A 25,802-nucleotide genomic window follows, 5' to 3' on the forward strand; every position below is an offset into this window, starting at 1 on the left:
GTGATCCGGATCACCATCTGGATCCAGGAATTTTTTAAAGGATTCTTCACTATTGGGAGAAAGGGCTAATGTCGGAGGTCTGCGCTCTGCGAGTGCTTTTCTTGTTTGAAAATATTATTCTCCAGAATACTTTAAAAAAGGGAAATTCTGACCTCAGAATTTATCCATTGCAAATCACATAAATCAGTTTATACAGCAGGCTTTAATTGTCAACATTTATTTTTTTGCCTGTATATTTCCATTGCCATTATTTACAATTTCCTGCCATGTTTTTACATTTTTTGAACACTTTTAATCCATTTTTACTGCTTTAAGCCCACTTTTTGCTTCTTTTATCCTGCTTTTTAATTTCCCATTTTTCCCCTTTTTGGCCATTTTTTTCCACTTTTCTCCCCAATTAAGTTTCCATTTGACATTAAATGCCTCTTTTTCCCCGTTTTACTACTCCTTGCTGTTTTTTCATCAGTTTTACGACCCTTTTCCCATTTCAGTTACTCTTTAACTCATTTTTTGCCATGTTTTGCTGTTTGTTTGTTTTGTTTTTTTTTTTTTTTTTAACATTTTTGCCACCTGTAACTTATTTTTTGGTAACTTCTCATCCCTTTTCCCATGTTCTGCCTTTTTTGGCCCTATTTTCTCCCAGTTTTCATTTACTTTTCACCCAGTTTTATGCCATTTAAACCTACTTTGCCTATTTTTGGCCATTTATGCCACTTTTTTGTCGCTTTTTGACCATTTTCTGCCATCTTTAACTTATTTTTATTGCCATCTTTAACTTATTTTTGTTGCCACTTTAACCCCTTTTTACCACCTACATTGCCACTCTTGCAAAAGTATTTAAAACAGTTTGGCTCTTTGGTTGAGCAGGGTTAAATAATGCTGGTGTAGTTGATAAGTATATAAGAGGGGATAGTTATATTGCCTCACTGTGAAAGGTAAAAGTTCCATTCATTCTTAAGAGAAATAATATTTTTACAAGATTATGTTGATTGGACTTAATATTGATTTTAGTTCAGTTTATTTCAATATCCGGCCCCTGCAGTGCAAAAGATTCAGCCCTTATCTAAATGGAGTTGATGACTCTGTTATAAAGGCATTTCTTTAATAGTAGTAGTAGTGAGTAATTCATTAGTTTCAGTTCATTTTGAATGTTTCAGTGGCTTTACGTTTCCACTCTTTTGGTTCAGTTATAAATTGTAAAAATATGGCTGGTAACATTTCCATACCTTCATGTTGCCAATGCAATTGACCTATGGCTAAGTCCCGCCCTCAAACGCGATGAGCCAATCACGGTGCATATAGCCATTCCTATACACTCGGACATCTGCTGCCTGGACGTCCATTGAGATGCGTTGAAGAAAGTCAGTTTTTGTCCGGTATTACGAGGTTTTTTGAGCTTTTAAGTTTAAAAATGGTCAAACAGTGTTTGTGGGGTACATGCGACTCCAACACAAGGTATCCTGAGAGTCTGGGTGACAGAGTGTATTTTTTACCCGTTCCTAAGCCACATCTAAACTGAGAAAAGCGTCTTCTTTGAATAAAGTTGCGCGGTAGACCACAACATCAACTCAACGTAAATAAAACTTACAAGGATGTCTACATCTGTTCTAAGGTAAGTCAATATCATATTTGAGGCAACATATTGTCACTTTGCTGGAAAGAAATATAAAGTTATCTTTAACCTCTCTAACGTTAGCTAAAGTTAGCCTAATGTTAGCTCCTAGCTGCATTGTTCGTTGTGTCACGTTGTTTGTTGGGAGTTCATTGGCCTGTTTTGTTCTAGTTTCTATTCTTTGGTGATCATACATCATTGTTAGCTGTTGTCCAAAGGGCTCTAGTTAAACTAATGTTAACTTCTGGAACTTAACTTCATTAACTTATCTGTAATAGCCCAGATAACAAAGGTTGACAAATGTTAGGCTGAATGATTCAATATAAATACTGTAGCACCAAACTAACAGAGAGACACTCTTGGTAAAGATGGTAAAAAGGCCGTTATATTTGTCTCATATTCTGAGCCAAAAACCTTAACTTCAGTGGCACTTTGATGCTGATCCTCTATCTTGTGGTCTGAGATTGTGATGGCAACGAAATGCGGTTTATCATGTTTGCACTTGGACCTGTAAACTTTGGCTTGTAATTGAAGCTTTTTACCGACCTTCTCGACAACAAAATGATTAATATATCCCTCCAATATGTAGTTCAGACCCTTTTGATGACTTCTAGAAAATATGTGATCTTTTTGTCTCCAAAAATCATCAATGGCCTCCTGTGAAATGTCTCCTACTGTGACAACTGCAATAGCATCTGTCACTGACTGTTCATTGTTTGTCTGAGTCAGTGGAGGGGGCGTGGCTTAGCCATAGGTCTATTGTACAACTTAGACAGTGTGTAGGATCCTGCCTCTAATATTTGTTAGATTTATTCTACTTCTCTATGCTCATATATCCTGGTTCCTCCCTTCCATCTCATTAAAGCTTTCACACTCTACTCTGTTTATGAATGCTGTTATTTTCTCTAGTACTGTATTAAACACCGTTATGTCTGATGGTTGAGTGATGAACCCTGTGGACTCACTAGGGAAGGAAACATGAGGATCTTGATGATTCTTCCAAATGGTTCAGCAAGTTTCCTCAGGTAGGATTCATCCACAGAATGAGCCAGAAACTTCACACACACCACTTTACTTTTCTCTGTAGCCTGACAGAAATCAAACATCTTTATTATTAGTAGGCTAAAACAGGAAAACAACAAGCCGATGATCAGGCTGTGTGGCCATCTTACCTTCTTTGAAGGTTTTCGATTCTGCTGTGATGAGCCTGTAAGCAAAGAGAAGACATGAGCAAAAACAAATACAGGAACATCACATACGGACAGAAAAGAAGACGTTTCTTTACGAGAGCTCTGAATGGCTGTCTGGGGCTTCTCCATGGGTTTTCTGTCATCCCTCCACCTCTCTGATTGGTTGTCGGCCCTTAAAGGAAAGACAAAGACTTAATTTAGACATTAGTCTGCAATCTGTGAATGGATTTTAACCTCGATCAACAGCTCCCTTATTAGGACAAAAACTCAAAAGAGTAATGCCAACCTTTAAGGTTTATAAAGCATTCCAGCCTCTGCCTTTGATAATGTCATCCTTTAACGTTAAATGTTACAGGAATGATGTGTGGGCTGTTATGAACATAAGGAATGTTCTGTTTGATCAGATCATTGTAGACATGGTGTTAATGCATACTGGAGTGTAAATGCAGATACTAAAGTGCAGTCATAAGTGCCAACACCATTTGTTAATGAGGTATAAACGACCTCCATTTGATGTTTGTGGTGCTAGTGATGTGTAACACTGACCTGCCCACGGTCTCCAAACGACAGTCCCAGTTGGGAAACCTGGAAAAGAATCCAGACACATATGTGACAACCAGGACAGATGGTAACTAAATATAAACACTAAACTGAGAAAGGCCTGACATATTTCACTTTGTATCAAATAAGTCTTTAATATGCACAAGTTTCACTTTTTGACTTTAAATGTAGGAAAAAAAAACAACTTTTACAATGCTCTAATTCAATGAGATGCACCTGTATGTAGACTATAAAGACAAAAATATTCGGCCACCGAACCATTCTACCAACAGGACAATGACACTGTATTCAAATCCATGTACTTTAATATGGAGTTGGCCCCCTTCTGCAGCTATAACAGCCTGCACTCTTCTATGAAGGCTTTGCACAAGATGTTGGAGAGTTTCTGTGAGCACTTATGAGGCCAAGCTCTGATGTTGGACCAGTATTCCTGGTTCATAGTCTCTGTTCCAGTTCATCTCAAAGGTGCTGATGGGTTTGAGGTCAGGACTCTGTGTGAACTCATCAAACCATGCCTGTATAGTCCTTCTTTGTGCTCTGGAGCACAGTCACGATGGAATAGAGAAGGGCCTTCCCCAAACTGTTGCCACACAGTTGGAAGCATAGCATTGTCCAGAATGTCTTGGTCTGCTGAATCATTAAGTCTTCCATGAAGGATCAGCTAATTTAACCTGGTTTCCATTACATTTACAGGGAGATAAACCAGGACATAAACAGTGTTGAGTCAGTCTTACCTCTGCAGCAGGCTGAGCTGTCCGTCAGCATGATGAGGACCGTTTATATGTTTCAGCCACACCTACAAACAAACAAGCAAACAAAAACAACAAATCAAGATGCAACACTTAACTCTTTACTACCTAAAAGCTGCAGCAGCTGCAACAATCAGCAACAATCCCCTCATCCCCTCCCACCATCACCAACCAATCAGAAACAGGACAGGTGTTCCCAGAGGAGGAGGGCCTGTTAGTTACCTTCTCTGACATCACAGTGATAGCACACAGAGAGCATGAGTAGGGGTACGTTGGCGGCGTTGTTCCATGGAAATCCAGAGCGTTCTCTTTGGAGGGCATTGAGGGGCCTGGCTGGCTGCTGCTGGTGGTCTTTGAAGACGAGGTCTCAGGTCCACTGCTGCCCCCCCAGAGAGGTTTAGGACGGCTAACCGGGAGCAAAGGAGGTGGTTTGTAGTCAGCTGGTCCAGGCTGAGAGTAGCGGGAAGGATGTGTTGTTTTGTCTCGACTGGCAGAGCTGAAAGAAGGTCGATCCTGGGAGAACGCTGGACCAGTGTCTCTGCCGGTCTTACCAAAGTCCAAAGGTCCTGGTCTGTGGTTGTAGTTTTGGCTGGATGCTAGACTAGTGTTACTTCCTGGAGATCTGTGGTGGTAGTCCTGGGATGAAAACTGACGACTGTCCCGGCCTGGTTTTATAAGTTCAGGCGTCCCTGATTTGTGGTTGTAGTCTTGAAAAGAAACCGGTTTGGCATCTCGAGATGTCTTACCGTAGTCGGGTGGAGCCCGTCTGTGTTGGAGGTCAACTGTGTAGCTGGAGGATGAAGATGACAATGAAGTTGATGGTGCAAGTGCTGTTAATGCTTGCTGTGCCCTCACAGAGCTGAAGGTGATCGGGTTCCCCCAGCGGTCAAGTTCAGGAGGAGGACTGGGTTTGACTGGGTCCATCTGGTACTGGAGTGGCTGGCTGTGGGGGCGGTCCCAGTCACTGGTGGGTGGGCTGACGTGGGGTCGGCGGGTGGAGCTGGAAGGATAGGAGGAGGATGAAGGAGAAGGTGGAGGAGGATACTGTTTGACTGTCCCTCTCTTCCCTTTGATCTGATGGAGGACCTGTGGCAGAGACTCGACTGTCAATGAGTCTTCAGGCATCTCGGCCAGCAGTGCCAGGTCGCTGGTATCCAGACCGCAGCTGTTCAGGATCCTGACGGCACCATCCTGCGTCCACTGAGTGACCCTGGAGGACGAAGATGATGGGTAGGACGAGGAGTAAGACTCCTGAGGAGCTTGGTAAAAGTCATGGTCTGGAGAGGCGTGACGGCGGTCTGAAGAGGAGTAGTGTCCAGGGTCAGATCTGAGGCTGGAGTCAGGCTGGGGCCGTCTGTACGGGTAGTTGTGGGACATGGCAGAGAAGAAACGCTCGAGGCGTTTTTCTGCAGACAGAAGGTTCAGGGAAGACAGGAGATGTGAGGATGACTGGAATAAGGATGAGCCCTGTGAAACACACACTTTACCACAGTTTGTCATTTTAATCAAAATAAATAAAGCACCGTTCTCCGAAATATAAAAAAATATATGTTCACCAAAGGTCTCAAAGGAGTTTAAAAAGAACAAACTCAGACTGCAAGCAGCACTGAAGGACCCCTGCACCGCATGTCAGGATGATTGGAAACTGTGGGTGAGGCGCCGCTGCTGAGTGTTGGTAACCCATGCAGTATATGAAGTAGTACTGGGTGTCAGTAGGTGGCAGTATGACAAATCAAGACATGTGGGGCCACAGCAAGCATTTAAATGTGTAGAGGGGCAGACTCTGATCATACATGTGAGATTTGAAGCCAATCAGATGTTTCATATGAGAGTTACAGCTACTTTCTGTCAAATAGCGAGAAATTTAAATTCTCACCATCAGCAGTGAGGTGTTCTTCAATGAAACATGTCGGTGTTACAGAGAAATATTGAGGCCTAAGTTTCAAAATCCATATAGGTTCAGCACTGTAAAATGAATACAAAAATGGCCCTTGTGTGTCACTTCCTGTAGCCAGTAGGGGGCGCTTTGATGAGATGTTTGCACATGGGTATGTTCAGTGTGATACTGCTGAGTAGACAGAAAATTCTGAAGAACACAGAAAAATCAATGCAAAAGCTACTCATGGTTAGAGTCATGTAGCGCCTTATTTTGAAATGTAGGGGAGGCTGGTGGACTTCCTGTTCGTATTTTGGTATGGGTCCATGAAGTGTTTTTGCAGGTCTAGTGAATAATGCATACGCTGACCAAAAATCACCAGCTTCGGCTGAATGGCGTGCGGGGGCTGATTGTTCGAAGTGCTGTAGGAGGAAAAATATCAGAATTCACACATGCCCCGCCCTATGGTGAAAACTCCCCTTTTTAATGACTTTAGATGTCAGACTTGTCCACAATCAGCATAAGAAATCTGGAGGCAATCAGAAAAATCCCTCAGACTAGCTGGTTAAAATATGCAACCAGTAAAACGTCCCCCAAAAAAAAAGCCCAAATTTGACCTTTACCCTACTTCAACATGTGGCTCTTTTTGATGACTTGTGGCTCTTTGATCCATTTTTCATCGGTTTTAGCCACTTTTATCCTGCTTCTTTGCAATTTTCGCACATTTGAGCTGCCTTTAGCCATTAAATATCAACTTTTCCCTATTTCCCAGCTTTTTTGCCCATTTTAGTTACTTTTCAATCATTTTTTGCAGCTCATTAACATTTAAAGCCACAGACACAGAAACAGCTCTGTACTGCAATGTTTTCTCATCTTCACAGGCATGTTCTGAGGACCTCTGAGACCAATATAAACTTTTCTTAAATGGGTTAAATGTGTGACCTATAAAGTATTTTTAAGGACTGAAGTTTTAGGTCTGAAATATACTTAAATATCAGTATTAAATATCAGTATCACTACTGGGTATCGGCTCAAGTGACTGTAAATACGGCTTAATCCCCAGTGATGCACCCTATTTATAAGTAGCTGTAAACAGGACTGAAGTCAGAGATGCCTGCGGAGCTGCATGTGACGTCACATGACCTCCCTCTACAACAGGGTTCTCAACGTTGGGGTCAGGACCCCATTGGGGGTCACAAGACACTGAGGGGGGTCTCCAGATGCCTTAAAAGAACTAAGAACATTTTTTTAATTACACTGTTGCCACTTTACACCAATGTTGCCGATTTTAAAACATTTGCATCTCAAAACTCAATTTAAAACCCTTTCCAACACTTTCTTCTGCCTGCTTTTGCCATTTCTGAACCAAATCTTCCAACTCTCTGCCTATGGTTGGCTCTGTTGACACATTATTGCCACTATTAACATGTTTTACCACTTCATACGCCACATTACACAATTGGATATGCCCATTTTTGTCAGTTTATATCAATTTTCATCCCATTTCACAAAATTTCCACCTACTTTTGCTACTTAAACACCATTTCAGCCACTTTTGAATCCCCTTTACCAATTCATATGCCCACTTTTTCCCACTTCAACCCATTTTTGCCACATTTTCCTCATTTTTGGTGTTTCTTACCCATTTCTGCTACTTTTTAAATCTAATTTCACCACCTTTTCCCACCATTTTTGCCATTAGTAACCCATTTTAGCTATTTTAACATATTTTAATTCTGTTTTAAACAACATGATTTACATTTTTAAGAGGGCTACTTACCACACAAATGAATTAAAATTGACTCTTTGACCAGAGTGGTTATTATAGTGATACCACAGCTTACCTTTACAATCGACCATGATTTTGCTGGGCCACAGAAAGCTCTCCCAGTTAAACTGGACCCTCAAAGATTGATCAATAATGAGTTGATCTGGAAAGCTGTGCTCTAAAACCAGACCAGCTCTGCTATGGCTGAGGGTTAAACCGCAGGAACAGTGAAGACACCGGCGTAGACACTGAAACATTAGCGTTAATGTTTCTGTAGGCTGATAAATCAGTTAGCTCAGAGCTAATCAGTCACTTTAAACTAAAGATACTCATCTGTCTGTTAGTTTTAATGATTTTTATTATTATAATTAAACTGTAAACATTAGCGTCGCTTCTGTTTGAGTCTGTCTGACTATTAAACGGTTAAATTTCTCTGTTAGCATCATTAGCATCAGGTTAGCTCAGAGCTAACAGCTAGTAGAAAACTGTGGTTAACAGCGGGCTTACCTTAAACTGAACAGATGAACTGAATTAAAATAGTCACAGCAGAGAGCTACAAAGCTGTGGAGGTCAATATTCCGACTGTAACTTCATTAATTTCCACAGGAAACCAAAAACCGTCCTGATTAAAAAGCTAACGGACTGAACAGTCCTGAGCTTCTCTTCTTCTTCTCTGTTGTTTTGGTGATAGTAAACAAAGATGGCGGCTTACTGCCACCTGCTGGTCAAAGGTCAGAGCGAGTCTGGGCTCTAAGGGCAATGTAGCAGGGTTATGGTAATTAACTGATCAAATTAACAAATTAAAATGTCAAAATCATTTGAATTAACCTAAAACAACTTAAACAAGGGGTTGCTTAGGGGAAAGAAAACTCTCTTCTGTGTTTATAAAATTAAAAAGACAAACTGACCGTGTTTTTTTCTTTGACTGCAGCAGACTAAGGAATTGGTTATTTTCTTTAACAATATTCTTGAACTTTTGTGAACTTGAACACTGAATTATGGACTGAAACAAGACAGGTATTAAGTTTATATTCACTCGTACGGTAAGAGCATGTATTTGAAAAGCTCCCAACCCCGAGCAAACGTTAATAACTATGGACGGCTATTTGGCTGAAATGGAGGGAAAAGCCCCAACGCCTTCAGCTTCACAAACTTTCTGCCCTCTGCTTATGGTGATGCCATTCTTTAAAGCAGTGATTCTCAATGTTGGGGTCGTGAGACACTGAGAGGGGGTCTCCAGATGCCTTTAAAACACTAGGAATATTCTTAAATTTACAGTTTCCACTTTACACCAATTTTGCAAGATTTCAACCCGTTGTCATCACTTTTTTTTACCACCAATTTTGCCCATTTTAACAATTTCTGCCACTTAGAACCCATTTTTTGTCAGGTTTAAATCCTTTCCACCACCTTTTTTCTGCCTGCTTTTGCCACTTCTGCACCAAATTTTGCCACTCCCTGCCTATTGTTAGCTCTGTTGACCCATTATCGACACTATTAACTCCTCTTTACCAGTTTTTACACCACATTTCACAATTTAATATGCCCATTTTGGCCAGTTTAAGCCATTTCTGCCTATTTCTGCCTCAGCTTACCCTTTAATGCTAGTTTCTATCAATTTTTCACCCCATTTCAACAAATGTCCACCTATTTTTGCCACTTAAACCCGTTTTTGTTTTTGCTTCGTTTTGTTTTGTTTTGCCAATTTTATCAATGTTTTTTGCATTTCGAATCCCCTTTTCTGCTTCTTTTAAACTCCAATCTCACCACCTTTCCCAGCATTGTTTTCTATTATTAACCCATTTTAGCTATTTTTAAAGTACTTTAATTCTGTTTTAATCAAAAGGATTTATATTTTTAAGAAGGCTACTTACTAAAAAAATGAATTAAAAAGATATTTGTTACTTTGATAAGAGTGGTTATTATTCAGGTTAAATATAAAATACCACAGCTTAACTTTACAATAGACCATGGTTTTGCCGGCCCCCAGTTTGACTGGGCCATTTCTCGCCTAATGGGCGGCCTTGTCTCCACTTGACTATTCTACAAAGATCATGGCTGTGTTCAGCCACCTGCAGGTGCAGAGGGGTCCCTGTCTCTGACACCTTTATTTGGGGGGTCACGGGCTGAAAAAGTTGAGAACCACTGCTTTAAAGTACATGTAAAACTTGCTGACACATGTTTTCACTTTTGACCACCAGGTGGCGCTGTAGACCTTTTAATAAACAGAGATCCAGGTTAAACTGACCTTATTTAAGTTACATTAATGTTTGAAAGGTGAGCTGCTCAGAAAATTACAGAATTTCTACATTTAGGGGAAATTTAAAAACAGATGTTGAATGCTGTTTTTGTTCTAAACATTATGGGGGAATTTATTATTTATTATCTGTGAAATATGTATTTTTTATTTCCTTTTTTTTATTATTTGATCTAAATGATAACGGCTCATACCTCTCATAAAGTATTCACCCTAACTGTCACTCTGCCGATCTCCCCTCTTTTTAACTGTTACATCTTTTTAACTTGTTTTTTAACTGGTTGTTTTATCTGTTTTATACGGTGTCCTTGGATGTTTTGAAAGGTGCCCATAAATTAAATGTATTATTATTATTATTATTATTATCATTATTATTATTATTATTATTTATAAAAAAACCACAGCATCTCTGATAATGCAAATATATCACATAAGAGCTCAATCCAATGATTGCAAGATTAAAGTCTAAACTGTACAGGATAAAGCTTTGAGATGGAGGAGTGCCTTTATTTTGAACCAAAATAAAATAAAATAAAATAAACAGAATAAACCAGATGAACAGAGTCTGACAGGAGGAAGAGGAGGTGAGTCTTCCTCCCTGTCCCTGTTTTCTTCTTCTATCTCTGATTATTTCAGCTGTCCTCATCTGACACACTCTTAACTCTCCTAGTTTACTTCATTCCATAAATATTCAACAGTTATTTATCCAGTGTTATATAAATAAGCAGAACCCTTCCTAACAGAACCGTTCTTCATGGTTCTGACTGGTTCATCAGGATTTTAACAGGTTATAGAGAGGAAGGCGGCGTTAGACTGTCTCTGAGTTAAATGATTGTTTTTATGTTTGTTTATCAGATCAATAACAACACAATGTTTATAAACATTTATTATAAATATGTATAATATTAAATATTTGATAAGGGTACATAAATCAGTCCTGAACCAACATTTCTGATAATAAACCAGACTGATATAAATGTACGATTATAAATGATGTCAGACTAAGATTATTGATAATCAGGATTATAGATCGGTATGTTAAAGAGAAAACTGTTGCTGAAGTTTAAAGGAAGCTGATCAGAGCGATCAATGAGTTCTAGAGTGAGGATAAATAAGAGTTCACTTTCTCCCTCTCTGTCAGAAATGTTCACTAAATTATTGTTTCAACTATTCTGTGTAAGACCATTATTATTATCATTACTATTATTATTACTACTATTATTATTATTATTATTATTATTACTATTATTACTATTATTATTATTATTATTATTATTATTATCATTACTATTATTATTACTATTATTATTATTATTATTATTATTACTATTATTATTATTACCATCATCATCATCATTATTATTACTACTACTATTATTGTTTTTTATTATTATTAATTTTGGTATTATTTTATGTTTTCTGTCTTTCCATATTTGAAATTAAATTTATTGATTCCACCAAACCAAAGTTTATTACCCTACAAGAAGAGTGTACTAAATTTCTGAAACTGAAGTTCTAAATGAACTAAATAAATGTGCTAATTCAACAAAGTTAAAGGCTGATACTTATTTTTCTCTGTCTCTCGTCTGAGGTTCTGTTTTCACCTATCTATCTATCGATCGATCGATTGATCTATATCTATTGATCTATCTATCTATCTATCTATCTATCTATCTATCTACCGATCGATCGATCAATCTATATCTATTGATCTATCTATCTATTGCTCTATCTATTTATCTATCTATTGATCTATCGATCTATATCTATTGATCTATCTATCTATTGATCTATCTATCTATCTATCTATTGATCTATCTATCTATCTATCTATCTATTGCTCTATCTATTTATCTATCTATCTATTGATCTATCGATCTATATCTATTGATCTATCTATCTATTGATCTATCTATCTATTGCTCTATCTATTTATCTATCTATCTATTGATCTATCGATCTATATTTATTGATCTATCTATCTATCTATCGATCTATCTATCTATTGATCTATAGATCTATCGATCTATCAATCTATCGATCTGTCTGTCTAGCTATAGATACTTTATACATGTAAGATACATTATATATGTGTGTTGTACTTAAATACTATATACTATTGATAATAATTAATCATTGTTATTATCATTATTATTATTAACAATATTACGTTTGAAACTGCTGGAGTAGAATTTAAGGAAGTTTTATATCTTTGATGGCACTTGTATGTCAATGTTGGAGTGATAAATATGAGATTATCAGACCAGCAGGGGGCGCCACAGACCACATGTTTAGATTTTCTACTGATCCTGGAAAAAGAGATTTTCTTTTGAGGAATAAAAATCAGTAAATAAAAAAGTTTAATCTGAAACTGAGATAAATGGATAAATAGATTAAAACGGAATTATTTTACATTTCTAATTTAAATTTAACAAACAAACAGAAACACAAAGACGTACCTCAGCTCAACAGGGTTTGATTTGAATAAAGACAGGAAAAACATGACTTTATTTTCAGGGTTCAAACATGTTTTCAAGGCTGAATTCAAGCACTTTCAAGGTGCATTTTCAAGCTTTTTCAGCACCTTACAGCTAGAGTGAATGCTGCATTTAAACACACATTTATATATTTCACTCCCTCGTCTTTTATAAGAAATAAATTCAGCTGTAACTAACAATAAACGCAATATCCAGATTCAAATATTATAGGACTTTATTATAATTAATAATAAATTATTATTTGTAAAAACATAAAAGTGATGAGACGTGGAAAAATGAGTGAGTCCTCGGGTTCAGGCAGTGACTGGCTAAAAATCTCCTAAAGAGGAAAATGTCTTTATTTCTAATAATATTGATTATCTTATTATTATTTATGTCAGAGACTGTCTGATAATTTATTATCATTTATGTGATTATTTTATTATTATTATTATTTATATGAGAGACTGTCTAATTTTTCTATTATTACTTATGTGAGACACTTCCTTTTTATTTTTAATTATTTTTATTTATTTGAGAGACTGTCTGATTATTTAATTATTATCTATGCGATTATTTCATTATTATTTCTATAGACTAGAGACTTTTCATAATCAAAAAAAAATTCTCAAAAATCAGTGAAATATTTCCTAAATAAGAATTTCAGAAAAACTCTAAACATGTGAAAACATTTATAAAAATGCTGCACATTAGTATTATACATATACAAACATATAAATATTCACATATAAATCTGTTTTCATTGAGAGCATTAACAGAAAAATCTGACTTCCTTAGAGTCTCTGTAGAGAAACTCATCCTGATCTGGTGATCGAAGTTTCCCAGAGAGACCAAAACAATAAAATAGATAAAACATAATTATAATAAAATAGATAAAACCTAATTATAATAAAATAGATTAAAAACCATAATTATCCATCCTCTAGCAGCCATATAATAACTGTCCACATACACTCTAATGATTATCAGTGGTTAAATTAAGAAAGATCATGGAAATAATTTAGAGAAGACGTGTTGTTTTAATTCTAATAAGTCTGAATTTATTATGAGGACATTCAGATATTTAAAGCATAATTCAGATGTGTTTTGATTTCAGTTTCCTGTGCTTGTATCGCCAAAATAAAACCCGTATTAATGAAGAGGATAATTAATGTCTGTGTTAACTAGATCTACTCTGAGCCTGGCGTGTGAAATAAAAATCTACATTTAAAGATGAAATTATTCACAGATTTAAATTAAAATCCACCGAATGTTAAACGAGAGTCTAAACCTGTGCCTGTTTGTCTCTTTACTCTACAGTCAGGGATTTTTATCTGCCGTGTTCTGATGGAAATAAACAGACATAAAGAAATCTGACATTTAAGGCCGACTGTAGAAGAGAGGGGAATAACCTGATTATTTATCCATGGATCAAATTTCCCTTTGTCAGGTTTCCTGGTGAATTATTTCTCTAAGAGTAGAGCCACACGAGGATCAGAGAGTCCGCTTTACTGTCACTGATTTACAGAAACAATCACAGACGGATCAGCCCACATCAACTAGAAGGTTTTATCTCATTAGAAAAGTCAAAGTGATCCTGATAGCAGTAAGGACAGAATCGAAGACTGGGACTTTTCTAATCCTCTAAAACTAACGGCCACTCTCCTGCCTCTGTCCTCACCGTCTACAAATGTACACCGTTTTATTTCTCTTCTCCTGTTTCACTGATTCTACCCTTCTCTTATTGTTTTTATTGTCCTGTTTCCTCTTTTAACCGCTCTCATCTTCTTTAAATCTCAGTCTCAGCTCAAAGCTGCGTTCAGGTGTCGTCGGAGTTTCCCCGATGTTTGTGTAAATATGAACGTCTGGGTTCTGTTGGTTCTTTTATTCTCACAGTTCTGTCCAGGACGTCGTCGTTCTTCTTACCTTGGTCTTCTTTAAAAAAGTATTTTCATTATTTAATCTGTTAGAGTCAAAGAAGAGCCAACGCTGCTTTTTATAAGTGCTACAAACATGAGGAGGCAGAGAAGGAAACAAGGAGGCAGAGGAGGAAACAAGGATCCAGAAAAGGAAACAAAGATGGAGAAAGGAACAAGGTGGGAGATAAGGAAATAAGGAGGCAGAAAAGGAAATAAAGATGGAGAAGGGAACAAGGAGGCAGATAAGGAAACTAGGAGGCAGAGAAAGAAACAAGGATGCAGAAAAGAAAACAAGGAGGCAGCAAATAGAACAAGGGAGCAGAGAAAAAAAGAGGCAACGGAGGAAACAAGGCAGGATAGAAGGAAACAAGCAGGCAAATAAGGAAAAAAGGATCCAGAGAAGGAAACAAAGACAGTAGGAAACAAGGAGGCAGAGAAGGAAACAAGGAGGCAGAGGAGGAATTGAAGATGCAGAGGAGGAAACCAGGAGGGAGAGACGGAAACAAGGAAGCAGATGAGGAATCAAGGATGTTGAGAAGGAAACAAGGATCCAAAGAAGGAAACAAGTAGGCAGTAGATAAAACAAGGAAGCAGTAGAGAAGACAAGGAGGCAATGGAGGAAACAAAGCGGGAACGAAAGAGACAAGGAGGCAAAGAAGGAAACAAGGAAGCAGAGGAGGAATCAAGGATGCTAAGAAGAAAACAATGACACACTACAGGAAAGGTGGATTCAAGGATGCTGATGAGGAAACAAGGAGGGAGATAAGGAAAAAAGGATCCAGAGAAGGAAACAAAGACAGAGAAAGAAACAAGGATGCAGTGGAGGAAACAAAGAAGCAGATGAGGAATCCAGGATGCAGAGAAAGAAACAATGAGGCAATGGAGGAATCAAGGAAGCTGAGAAGGAAATGAGGAGGAACAGAAGGAAACAAGGTTTAAAAGAAGATCACAGGGATCCACAGAAGGAAACAACGACAGAGAATGAAACAAGGAGTCAGAGAAGGAAACAAAGACAAAAAATGTAAGGAGGCAGTAAAGGAACCAAGGAGTTAGAGAAGGGAACCATGAAGCAGAAAAGAAAAGTAGGATGCAAAGGAAGAAACCAGGATGTAGAGGAGCAAACAAAGAGGCCTACCTTCCTGTGGGGCGGTCAGTGACTGTCCTCTGGTCAATAGTCCGATCAGCAGTCTTCTCCATGGTTGTGGTTGTGTGAACTGAACCAGAGTGAGAGAACAAAGGCTCAGGAGATCTTTGCGTTCTGATTTAATTAGCTAAGGGGGGTCAAAAAGTCAAAATATGAGCTCAAATTCTCAACCAGGAGCTCAAAAAGTGAAAATATGGTATTAAAAGTCAAAGTTAGAAGTTTAAAAGGTCAAGATTTGATTTAAAATGAAAAACTGTGAATTAAAAAGTCAAACTATGAAATAAAAAGCCAAAATACTAAGTTTCAGTCATAATCGTGGGATGCAAAATGAAACTATGAAATGAAAACACAAATTAATTTCTTCCCCTTATTCCTGACTTTTTATCTAATTATTTCTACTCTCAGATTTTTACAACTTAACAAGGATTTTTTTTAAATCTTCAAGGTTAAATTTACATTTCTATACTGGAGGAAATCTGCAGACCTCATTCTGGTGAGCCGGTTCTGATTAAGATATGATAAGATCTTGCGGGCCAGGTAAAACTGCACCATGGGCCGCATTTGGACCCCGGGTCTTGGGTTTGACACCCGGGCACTAGAGTCTTATTTTTTGCAACTATTCTTGCTTCACTAAGTGCTGTAAAGTGTCCTCCTTTTTAGTGTTGTGGAAATGGACACCCTAGAATATCCTGTCTCTTCAAAAACCATCATATCCATGCAGCTCTGGGTCTCATTTTTAAATGTTGCGTACGCACAAATCAGGGCCTGAAGTTGGTGAGCGCCACTTTCCATGCAAAGTCTGTGACCTATAAAAAACAGACGTAGCGGTAAAATGTGTGCACCTGTAAGGCAACTCTGACCCATGCCTATGAACGTTTTGGAGGCAGGAGTGTTACGACACACACACAGTATATTTATGCATCTGAAGCAGTTAATTTCACTGAATTTAAACTTTATTCCATTATCATGAGCATCATCCACATCATCATGAGCAGTTTCATTTTTACGCATGCCCAGCAAGACATATTTTTCTTCCAAATGTCAAAATCTGTTAATACGTATTTATCTTTAAAAACCTGCCATACGTGTTATTATCAGACTTAGTCATTTCCCTGATGTAGGAGGTCAAACTGTAACTTCATCATTTGAGTGGAAATTCAAACACCAAGAAGCGAGAAATGCTGCAGACCACAGCGCCAGTACCTATATTTATATATCAGATTTTCGTTGATGTCTCAGTGTTTATTTATTTAATTTTATTTTTTTGAATAAATGTCACTTTGCTGCAAGACACAAAGAGAGAGGGACTTGAATGCATCTGAGGACCTCCACTTCACTACGGAAGTCGGACCAGCATCACCATATCTTGTCTTCTAAAACTGGAATTCACTTGAACTGAACCTCTTCTTTGTTGTTTTCTCCGTGCCTCACCGCCACATAAACAGAGGCTAATTTGTCACATAAGGAAACATAAGTAAATGAAAAATAGGTGAGTTTTCAGACTAACAAGCACAGTGATTACATAACATTCATTTTACTAAACCGAGTTATGATCCAAATTCAAGTATCACTTTGCACAGTCATAATATGCGACAGGAGATTGGCTGGCCATCTTTCAATACGGCAGACAAGGACTGTGCACGTTTTAGAAATAAAAAGCTCCAACGATGAGATTACATGGATTTTAATGAATCATTCAATAAATGATCTATATAAAAACAATAACTGATAGTGAAACATAAGTGTATATGCAGTGCTTATCAAATTTATTAGACCACCACCCAAAGTAAGGTTTATGCCACAGCTGCCCTAAATTAACAGCACTGGTAATTACCAAAATCATTTGTTATGTTTCTGCAATGGTTAATACACCAATATGTAGAAGCTCTTTAACCCAAATGATATTTTTAATGCCAAAATATAATTATTATTGTTATCCATGAATTTGACAATTTACTGATTTACAAAAAACTAAAACAATAGTAAAGCACATTAATATTTCTTGATGTCAAATTATAGTTATTTACTGTCATTCCTGAAGAGAAAAATGAGTTTTAGTGGTTGAATGTTGAGCTTGATCCATTTCTGACTTTTCAGAGAAGCCCAGTGAGCTGGCTCAAATTTGGGTGAATTCCGTTTGAAATTCCTCATTCCTGTTCAAAATGGTAAAACGTGGAGAGCTGACTGAAACGGAGGGAGTCCGCATTAAAGCACTTCATGATGCTGGATGGTCTCTGAGACAAATATGACAGGTGGTATAATAAATTTGTTAAGCACTGTAAATTAGTTGTGAATCATTTTTCGTGCAGACGGTGAATTTTGGCGCAAGTGGTCCGGCACAATAAATGCTGATCCGGAAATACTTCGTATACATGTGAAAAAGGCCTTGTTGTGCAAGTTATTGGCATAAAAAGCTCAAACAATCAGATTTATATATAAATATGTATATATAGATTCAAAATAAAGATATTTATACATATTTGAAACTGTAATATATATAAAATTATTTTATTTTAAATCATGGAGTACATCTTTTCATTTAAGTGAGAAAATACGAGACAGTGGATTCTGCTTTATGTTTCACTGTCAGCTATTGTTTTAACTTGGAACATTTATTAAAAATGATTCATTAAAATCCATGCCATCTCACCGTTTAAGCCTTTTATGCTGAAAACTTGCACAATCCTTGTCTACTGAATTCAATGACGTATCAGACTTGCCTTTGGTAACATGGCGGTGACACCCATGTCCGGCCAGCCAGTTTCCTGTCTCATATTATGTCTGTGCTCAGTGATATGTGAATCTGGATCATAAATCGATTCATTAAAATAAATGTAACGTTATTGCTGTGCTTGTTAACCTGAAAACTCACAAATTTTTCATGTACTCGTATTTCCTTACTTGGCGGAGTTGCCTCTATTAACATGGCGGCGATACTAGGAGAAAACAACGAAGAAGATGTTCAGTTCAAGTGACATCCGGTATTAGAAGATCAGATATGGCAGTGATTTTCTGACGTCCCGTGTGAAGTGGGGGTCCTCGGATGTATCCAGGTACTCTTTGCACACAGATGAAACTAAGACAGAGTGTTTGCTTTACACTATGCCCTCTCATCACTGAGCAAATCTTTATCACCTGCATGTATTCAACCATATAACTGAGCAAAGTGTGCAAAGACCGCTCTCACACAGTCAGAATATTCTAATAATCGGTCATAGTTCAAGCTGAGCTCACCAGAACTAAACAAAAGGAAATAAATAAAAGACTTACAACAATCAAACTTTTATCTATTTATATCTCATGTATGATCAATTAAAACTCACTTTAACAATATTCATCACAGAGAAAAGAAATCAGCGTGGATCTGTAAATAAGTAAAAACCGCAGCGATACTCGTGCACAATGGTAAAAGGTGGATTTTTTGCAGAGCAGGACGAGCACGTGCAGCAGCAATGTGGTGTCAGTCTGTTTTTGTCACCGTTCCCATAACATTTAGTCTTTTCTAGCTGTCCTTTCATTCAGAAGCACCTCAGTTTTAACCTGACAAAGCTTCAATAGGAAACGTTCGGGAAAAGGCAGAGGCTTTGAAAAAAGCTCGGAGTATGATTGGACGAACGTTCTGTCTGTCACATCTCTACGGGCCAATCAGAGCAACAAAACATATGACGAAGCAGCTACCGAGGAATAACGCAAAACATGGTGACTCTCGACATGTAAGTACTTGACTTTTTTGAAAAGAAAACAACTCACGGCTGTTCTTTGTTCTTCTTTTAACAAAGAAATGTCGTCAAGTTCTGATAAAACTGGCGCTTTAGCAGCATCCCCGCTAAGCTCTTCCGCCACGATTGCACCAGCCTCTTGCTGCTGCTTGTTTACGCCACAACTTTGCCGCGCCTGAAAGTACTGCCCCTCATCGCTGATTGGTCCTGTCACTTTCTAACCAGACCCAAATGGTTCAGACGGGAGCTTTGCAAGATGGATTCGCTGGTTAAAAACAAGGAAACGGGCGTATCCATCTGCTTTGCAAGGTTACCTCAGTTTTGGTGTCAGACAGTTTATTTTCTTCGACTCCTTTGATTTTGTGGTTCACTGGTGAAAACCTCTGATCTGCCGGCTCATTAGTAGGCATTTTCATTCATAAGGAGCTACGTTTGACCATTTAAAGGGATACTTCAACATTTTGGCAAATTCGCCCATTGCCGTAATCCCTATAGTCTTAGTAATAAGTTTGTTACCTTAAGTTTTTAGTGCAAGCTGTTTTTAGATCGGCTGCTGCCGAGTTCGGACCTGCTGTGCCAACTCAATGTAAGCAGACGGTATTTCGGCTTTCCCTCATCAAACTCATCAAATACACAATCCAACAACTCCAAAACGCTCTTGTGGACAAGTCGTGACCTGCACATTCACCACGCTATGAAATGATCATGGAACATTACGAGACGGAGATGTTTTAAAGCTAAATGCAAAGCTGGAACTACACTCCAGACATGGCTGCTGCACTGTGTCACTCCGCTCAGCGGTTTACTCAAGAAATAGTTCTGAGTATTCGCTTCATGTGTCATAATGTTACATAATTATACGTTACTATTTCATAGCGTGGTGAATGTGCAGGTCACAACTTATCCATGAGAGCGTTTTGGAGCCTGTCCTGTCATTTTCACTGCCTCTCTTCTATTTTTCTTTTTACAGCCTTTAACATTTTTTCCTCTTTTTCCCTTATTTGCAAGAGTACATAGATGAAGCCGAGGACCTCCACTTCACTCCTGAAGTCAGACGATCACCGCCATATCTCGTCTTCTTATACCGGAAGTCACTTGAACTGAAAGTCTTCTTCATTGTTTTCTTCGTGTGTCACCGCCATATTAATAGCGGCAGGTTCGCCACATAAGGAAATACACGTAGACAAAAAATACACAAGTTTTTGGATAAACAAGCACAGCGATTACATAACATTAGTTTTAATGAATTGATTTCTGATTCCGAAAACTTGCACATTCCTTGTCTACTTGTATTGAATTACGTAGTGGACCTGCCTCTGGCAACATGGCGGCGGCGTCCGGCCAGCCAGCCAATCTCCCGACACATTTTATGTCCCTGCTCAGTGATACGTAAATTTGGATCATAAATTATTCATTAAAATTAATGTTATGTAATCGCTGTTCTTGTTTATCCAAAAATTCTCATATTTTTCATTTACTAGTATTTCCTTATGTGGCGGACCTGCCTCTACTAATATCGCAGCAACACACGAAGAACGCAATGAAGAGGACGTTCACTTCAAGTGATTTCTGGTATTAGAAGACGAGATACGGCAGCACCCATTTTTTCGGCATTCCTTCCATATTTTGCCAACGTTTAAACAATTTTTGCTCCTTTTTGCCATTCATTACCACTTTAAAGCATTTTTTGCCTCTTTTTATGAATATTACCCCATTTTTCACTCGGGTTGGGTATTGTTTTGGTTTTTCCTGATACTGGTGATTAACCAATACTTTTTTATCGGTACCTTAATTGACACTTTCCAGAGAAAAGAAGTGGGTTAAAGGTCAGTGGGGGAATAAAAGCTGTTCAGCTGAGTTGTTACTTAATGACAGAAATATCTTTATGAGATGATGGCTGAACATAGGATAAGAAAATACATAAATCACACTCATCCCACAATGCATTTCTGGCCTTTTATTTGGGGTGACAGGATGGAGTGGACTTTTGTCGCTCTTCACCCATTTTTATCTCGTCTTCATACTAATATTAAACCTTTTAGCTGCTTTTCTCTCTTTTTATGAATTTTCTGCCATTTTTAAATCAATTTTCATCTCCTTTGAACCCCCCCCCCCTTTTTTTAGATAATTTTTGAGTTCTTTTCCATTAAAGTAGTCTGAAGAGAAAAGGCTAGATTACAGTAATGATGTGTTTCTTTGATAATCATTCAGGTTAAATGTTAAATATAGTTATCACAGGCATGGACGAAATTTTGATTTCAGAGGTGGGGGGGGCACAACTGGTTTGAGTACGGGGGGTATGGTCAATAGACCTCATTTACATAAAATTATACCTAATTTTTGAGTAAAAATAAGCTATAATAAGCTATAGTAAGATATAAAAATAAGATTATCATCACTATAACATTTGTCATAATGCTCAGTCTCATGACTAACATATCTTTATTCTTTCAACCTCACCTGTGAGCCTCCAGTCTCTCCTCCTCTACCTCCTCCAGTCTCTCCTCCTCTACCTCCTCCAGCCTCTCCTCCTCTACCTCCTCCAGTCTCTCCTCCTCTACCTCCTCCAGTCTCTCCTCCTCTACCTCCTCCAGTCTCTCCTCCTCTACCTCCTCCAGCCTCTCCTCCTCTACCTCCTCCATCTCCTCCAGCCTCTCCTCCTCTGCCTCCTCCAGTATCTTCTTCTGGATTTCTATTATCTGTCACCTGACAAAAAAATATTGATGGATGACATATGAACAGTGGTACAATTTGGGATACAACAATCATTGATTTTGATGGTATAGTCTGAAGAAAAAACTCAGTTTCTCAATTATTATGTCTAATTTATTCACAAACAATATGGATGTATAAAATCGCATTTGTAATCCAAGGTTTTATTTTATTTTTCCCACAAACTTTCATTGTTAGTGTTTTTAAACAGTGGCTGCCTTTCAAAACACAAATAATACATGAAAAAAATAATCAAAAAGTGTATCTCTTTGGCTTTAAATATACGCTTTTTTAAAATCTCTGTGTTGTTGAGGCTCTACAGTAATAATAATAATAATATTTTATTTGTCAGCTCTTTCAATAAAACTCAGACACTTTACAAGAATAAAACAATTACATAATATGAACATATAAAATGCAATACATACGTTTATCATAAAGTTAAATAATAGAATATAAAAAAAATATATAAGTAATACTATTACTACTACTACTACTACTACTAATAATATAATAATAATAGGAGGGGAGAGAGCCTGAGTTTCTGATGGATGAGGGGAAGGAGTTTGTGGTGTAATGTGTTCCTCTGAGTATCTTACACTTTCACTTCTAAAGAAGTCTCTTATATCCAGTTTTCTTTTTTCGACATCTTGCCACCTGGCTGAGCCTAATTAGCAAACACACATTCACATGCACGCACACACACACACCCCCCCCCCCCCCCCCCCCCAATTACGTCCCTGATCACAGGTCTACTTTATAATGGGACGTGGTTTTTCTGACCCCCCTGGAACCCTAGTCTTGCCAGGCCCCTGAAAGCTCTCTTCTGTGCCCCCTTTATTGATGGTCTTGGTTCTGCTAGAGTGTGACATCACAGAAACATGGCCGCCATGGTTAATTAGCTCCTGAGCTCACAGACCCTGACGTCCACATCACAGACTCTGAGGGCCACATCACAGACTCTGACGTCCACATCACAGACTCTGAGGGCCACATCACAGACTCTGACGTCCACATCACAGACTCTGAGGGCCACATCACAGACTCTGACGTCCACATCACAGACTCTGACGTCCACATCACAGGCTCTGACGTCCACATCACAGGCTCTGACGTCCACATCACAGACTCTGACGTCCACATCACAGACTCTGGGGGCCACATCACAGACTCTGAGGGCCACATGGCCGCCATGGTTGATTAGCTCCTCTAATAGAGTCGACCCCTCTCTCGTGTTTGTGATACTGTCCTGTGTTAGCATCAGAGCTAGCAGCTGTTAGCATCATGATTCTATCTTCAGAGAAGGTAAACATCCACTCACAGCTAAAGTTTCTGGTTTTTCATCCTGATTTAAAGCTAAATAAAAAACTTTTTCTCCAGTTTCCACTTCAGGTTGTTCTCTTCATCAGTTCAGCGAAAGTTCCCCATCAGCCCCGGGAGTGAAACTAAGGGAGGGCTGGATGTGATCGGGACCGAGCGTCAGTCAGTCAGATATGTCTGATACGGATTCAGTCGGCGGTCCGTTAAAAGTAGCGTGTCTTTAATCAGCTGACGGGTGTCCAACATGGCGTCCTGAGGGGATAATTAAGGAGCTGCTGCTGATCGTCGTATCTAACAGCACTTTACTGAGTCACATTCTGCTGCGACAGGGGGTCAGCTGGGACTTCTTCTTCTGCAGGTTTTAAAGGAAAAATCCCCCAAACAGGAGCCACTCTGGGTTTTAATCCTCTTTGATGAGGAGAAGAATAACCCGACGTGTCCCTCCGTCAGACAGCCACAGATGATAAATGGATGTTTCTGCATTATGCATGGCTGTTTTGTTGGGACCGTGTTCATCTGAGCACTTAGTCTTTAAAAACCTGATGAGCCCCTCCTTCAGCTTTCTGCCCCATTTCCCTGCAGCTCTCTCTCTCTCTCCTCATCTGCAGGAGCATTAAAGTTTAAACTCTCTGTTTGTCTGAGATCACTTTGTTTTGTCACTAAAGTGGAAGAGCAAAAGACAAACAGGCTGAGTGAAATTACGGTAAAAAATTCATCAGGAAATTCAGATTCATGTTAACAATTTAGAAATGACAAACGCAGCTTAAGAGGCTCCATCTGATCCCAAAGACCAGTATGTTTATGACACAAAGAAGAGGAATCAGCTGATTGGCCCTTTACTAATATTTATTTCAAATAAAATCATCAACTTTGAGGTGTTATGATGAGATAAAGACATGATAACAGTGTTTCTGCCCCTGCGAAAAATCCCTTACCTGGTTGTGTGATCGCTGTGGTGCAGGAGTATGTGGAAATCTACAGGAACACATTTACAGTCACTAAAACTATGTGACCCTAAATCACAGACTGAGGGCCACTTCACAGACTCTGAGGGCCACATCACTGACTGAGGGCCACATCACAGACTCTGAGGGCCACATCACAGGCCCTGAGGGCCACATCACACTCTGAAGGCCACATCACAGATGTTGAGGGCCACTTCACAGACTCTGAGGGCCACATCATGGACTCTGAGGGCCACTTCACAGACTGTGAGGGCCACATCACAGACTCTGAGGGCCACATCACAGACTCTAAGGGCCACATCACAGACTGTGAGGGCCACATCACAGACTCTAAGGGCCACATCACAGACTCTGAGGGCCACATCACAGACTCTGAGGGCCACATCACAGGCTGAGGGCCACATCACAGACTCTGAGGGCCACATCACAGACTCTGAGGGCCACATCACACTCTGAAGGCCACATCACAGACGTTGAGGGCCACTTCACAGACTCTGAGGGCCACATCATGGACTCTGAGGGCCACTTCACAGACTCTGAGGGTCACATCACAGGCTCTGAGGCCCACAACACACTCTGAAGGTCACATCAATGACTGAGGGCCACTTCACAGGTTCTGAGGGCCTCATCTCAGACTTTGAGGACCACATCACAGACTCTGAGGGCCACATCACACTCTGAAGGCCACATCACAGACGTTGAGGGCCACTTCACAGACTCTGAGGGCCACATCATGGACTCTGAGGGCCACTTCACAGACTCTGAGGGTCACATCATGGACTCTGAGGGCCACTTCACAGGCTCTGAGGCCCACAACACACTCTGAAGGCCACATCACAGACGTTGAGGGCCACTTCACAGACTCTGAGGGTCACATCATGGACTCTGAGGGCCACTTCACAGGCTCTGAGGCCCACAACACACTCTGAAGGTCACATCAATGACTGAGGGCCACTTCACAGACTCTGACGGCCACATCACAGGCCCTGAGGGCCACATCACACTCTGAAGGCCACATCACAGATGTTGAGGGCCACTTCACAGACTCTGAGGGCCACATCACAGACTCTGAGGGTCACATCACAGGCCCTGAGGGCCACATCACAGACTCTGAGGGCCACATCACAGGCTGAGGGCCACATCACAGACTCTGAGGGTCACATCACAGACTCTGAGGGTCACATCACAGACTCTAAGGGCCACATCACAGACTCTGAGGGTCACATCACAGACTCTAAGGGCTACATCACAGACTCTGAGGGCCACATCACAGACTGTGAGGGCCACATCACAGACTCTGAAGGCCACATCACAGACGTTGAGGGCCACTTCACAGACTCTGAGGGCCACATCATGGACTCTGAGGGCCACATCACACTCTGAAGGCCACATCACAGACTCTGAGGGCCACATCACAGACTCTGAGGGCCACATCACACTCTGAAGGCCACATCACAGACGTTGAGGGCCACTTCACAGACTCTGAGGGTCACATCACAGGCTCTGAGGCCCACAACACACTCTGAAGGTCAC

At 39.4% G+C, this 25,802-nt stretch overlaps 1 protein-coding gene across 2 annotated transcripts in view; it reads right to left on the minus strand.

The window, feature by feature from the left end:
- The window catches only part of LOC121516269 (zinc finger protein 638-like), a 29,767-nt gene extending 21,352 nt beyond the window's left edge, over window positions 1–8,415 (minus strand). The window contains exons 1-7 of one of the 2 annotated variants that reach the window (XM_041797468.1): window positions 8,264–8,415; window positions 4,335–5,518; window positions 4,098–4,159; window positions 3,349–3,387; window positions 2,898–2,974; window positions 2,785–2,819; window positions 2,578–2,700 (exon numbers count right to left, since the gene is read on the minus strand). In XM_041797468.1, the coding sequence (XP_041653402.1) occupies window positions 2,578–2,700; window positions 2,785–2,819; window positions 2,898–2,974; window positions 3,349–3,387; window positions 4,098–4,159; window positions 4,335–5,489 (1,491 nt within the window). In that variant the 5' untranslated portion in view covers window positions 5,490–5,518; window positions 8,264–8,415. Of the gene's footprint in view, window positions 1–2,577; window positions 2,701–2,784; window positions 2,820–2,897; window positions 2,975–3,348; window positions 3,388–4,097; window positions 4,160–4,334; window positions 5,519–7,832; window positions 7,864–8,263 lie in introns of those variants that run through there. The other variant, XM_041797467.1, reaches the window with a different exon arrangement.
- Window positions 8,416–25,802: the final 17,387 nt, after the last annotated feature.

The sequence above is a fragment of the Cheilinus undulatus genome, linkage group 10 (genome assembly GCF_018320785.1).
Source record: "Cheilinus undulatus linkage group 10, ASM1832078v1, whole genome shotgun sequence".
Taxonomy (NCBI): Eukaryota; Metazoa; Chordata; class Actinopteri; order Labriformes; family Labridae; genus Cheilinus; species Cheilinus undulatus.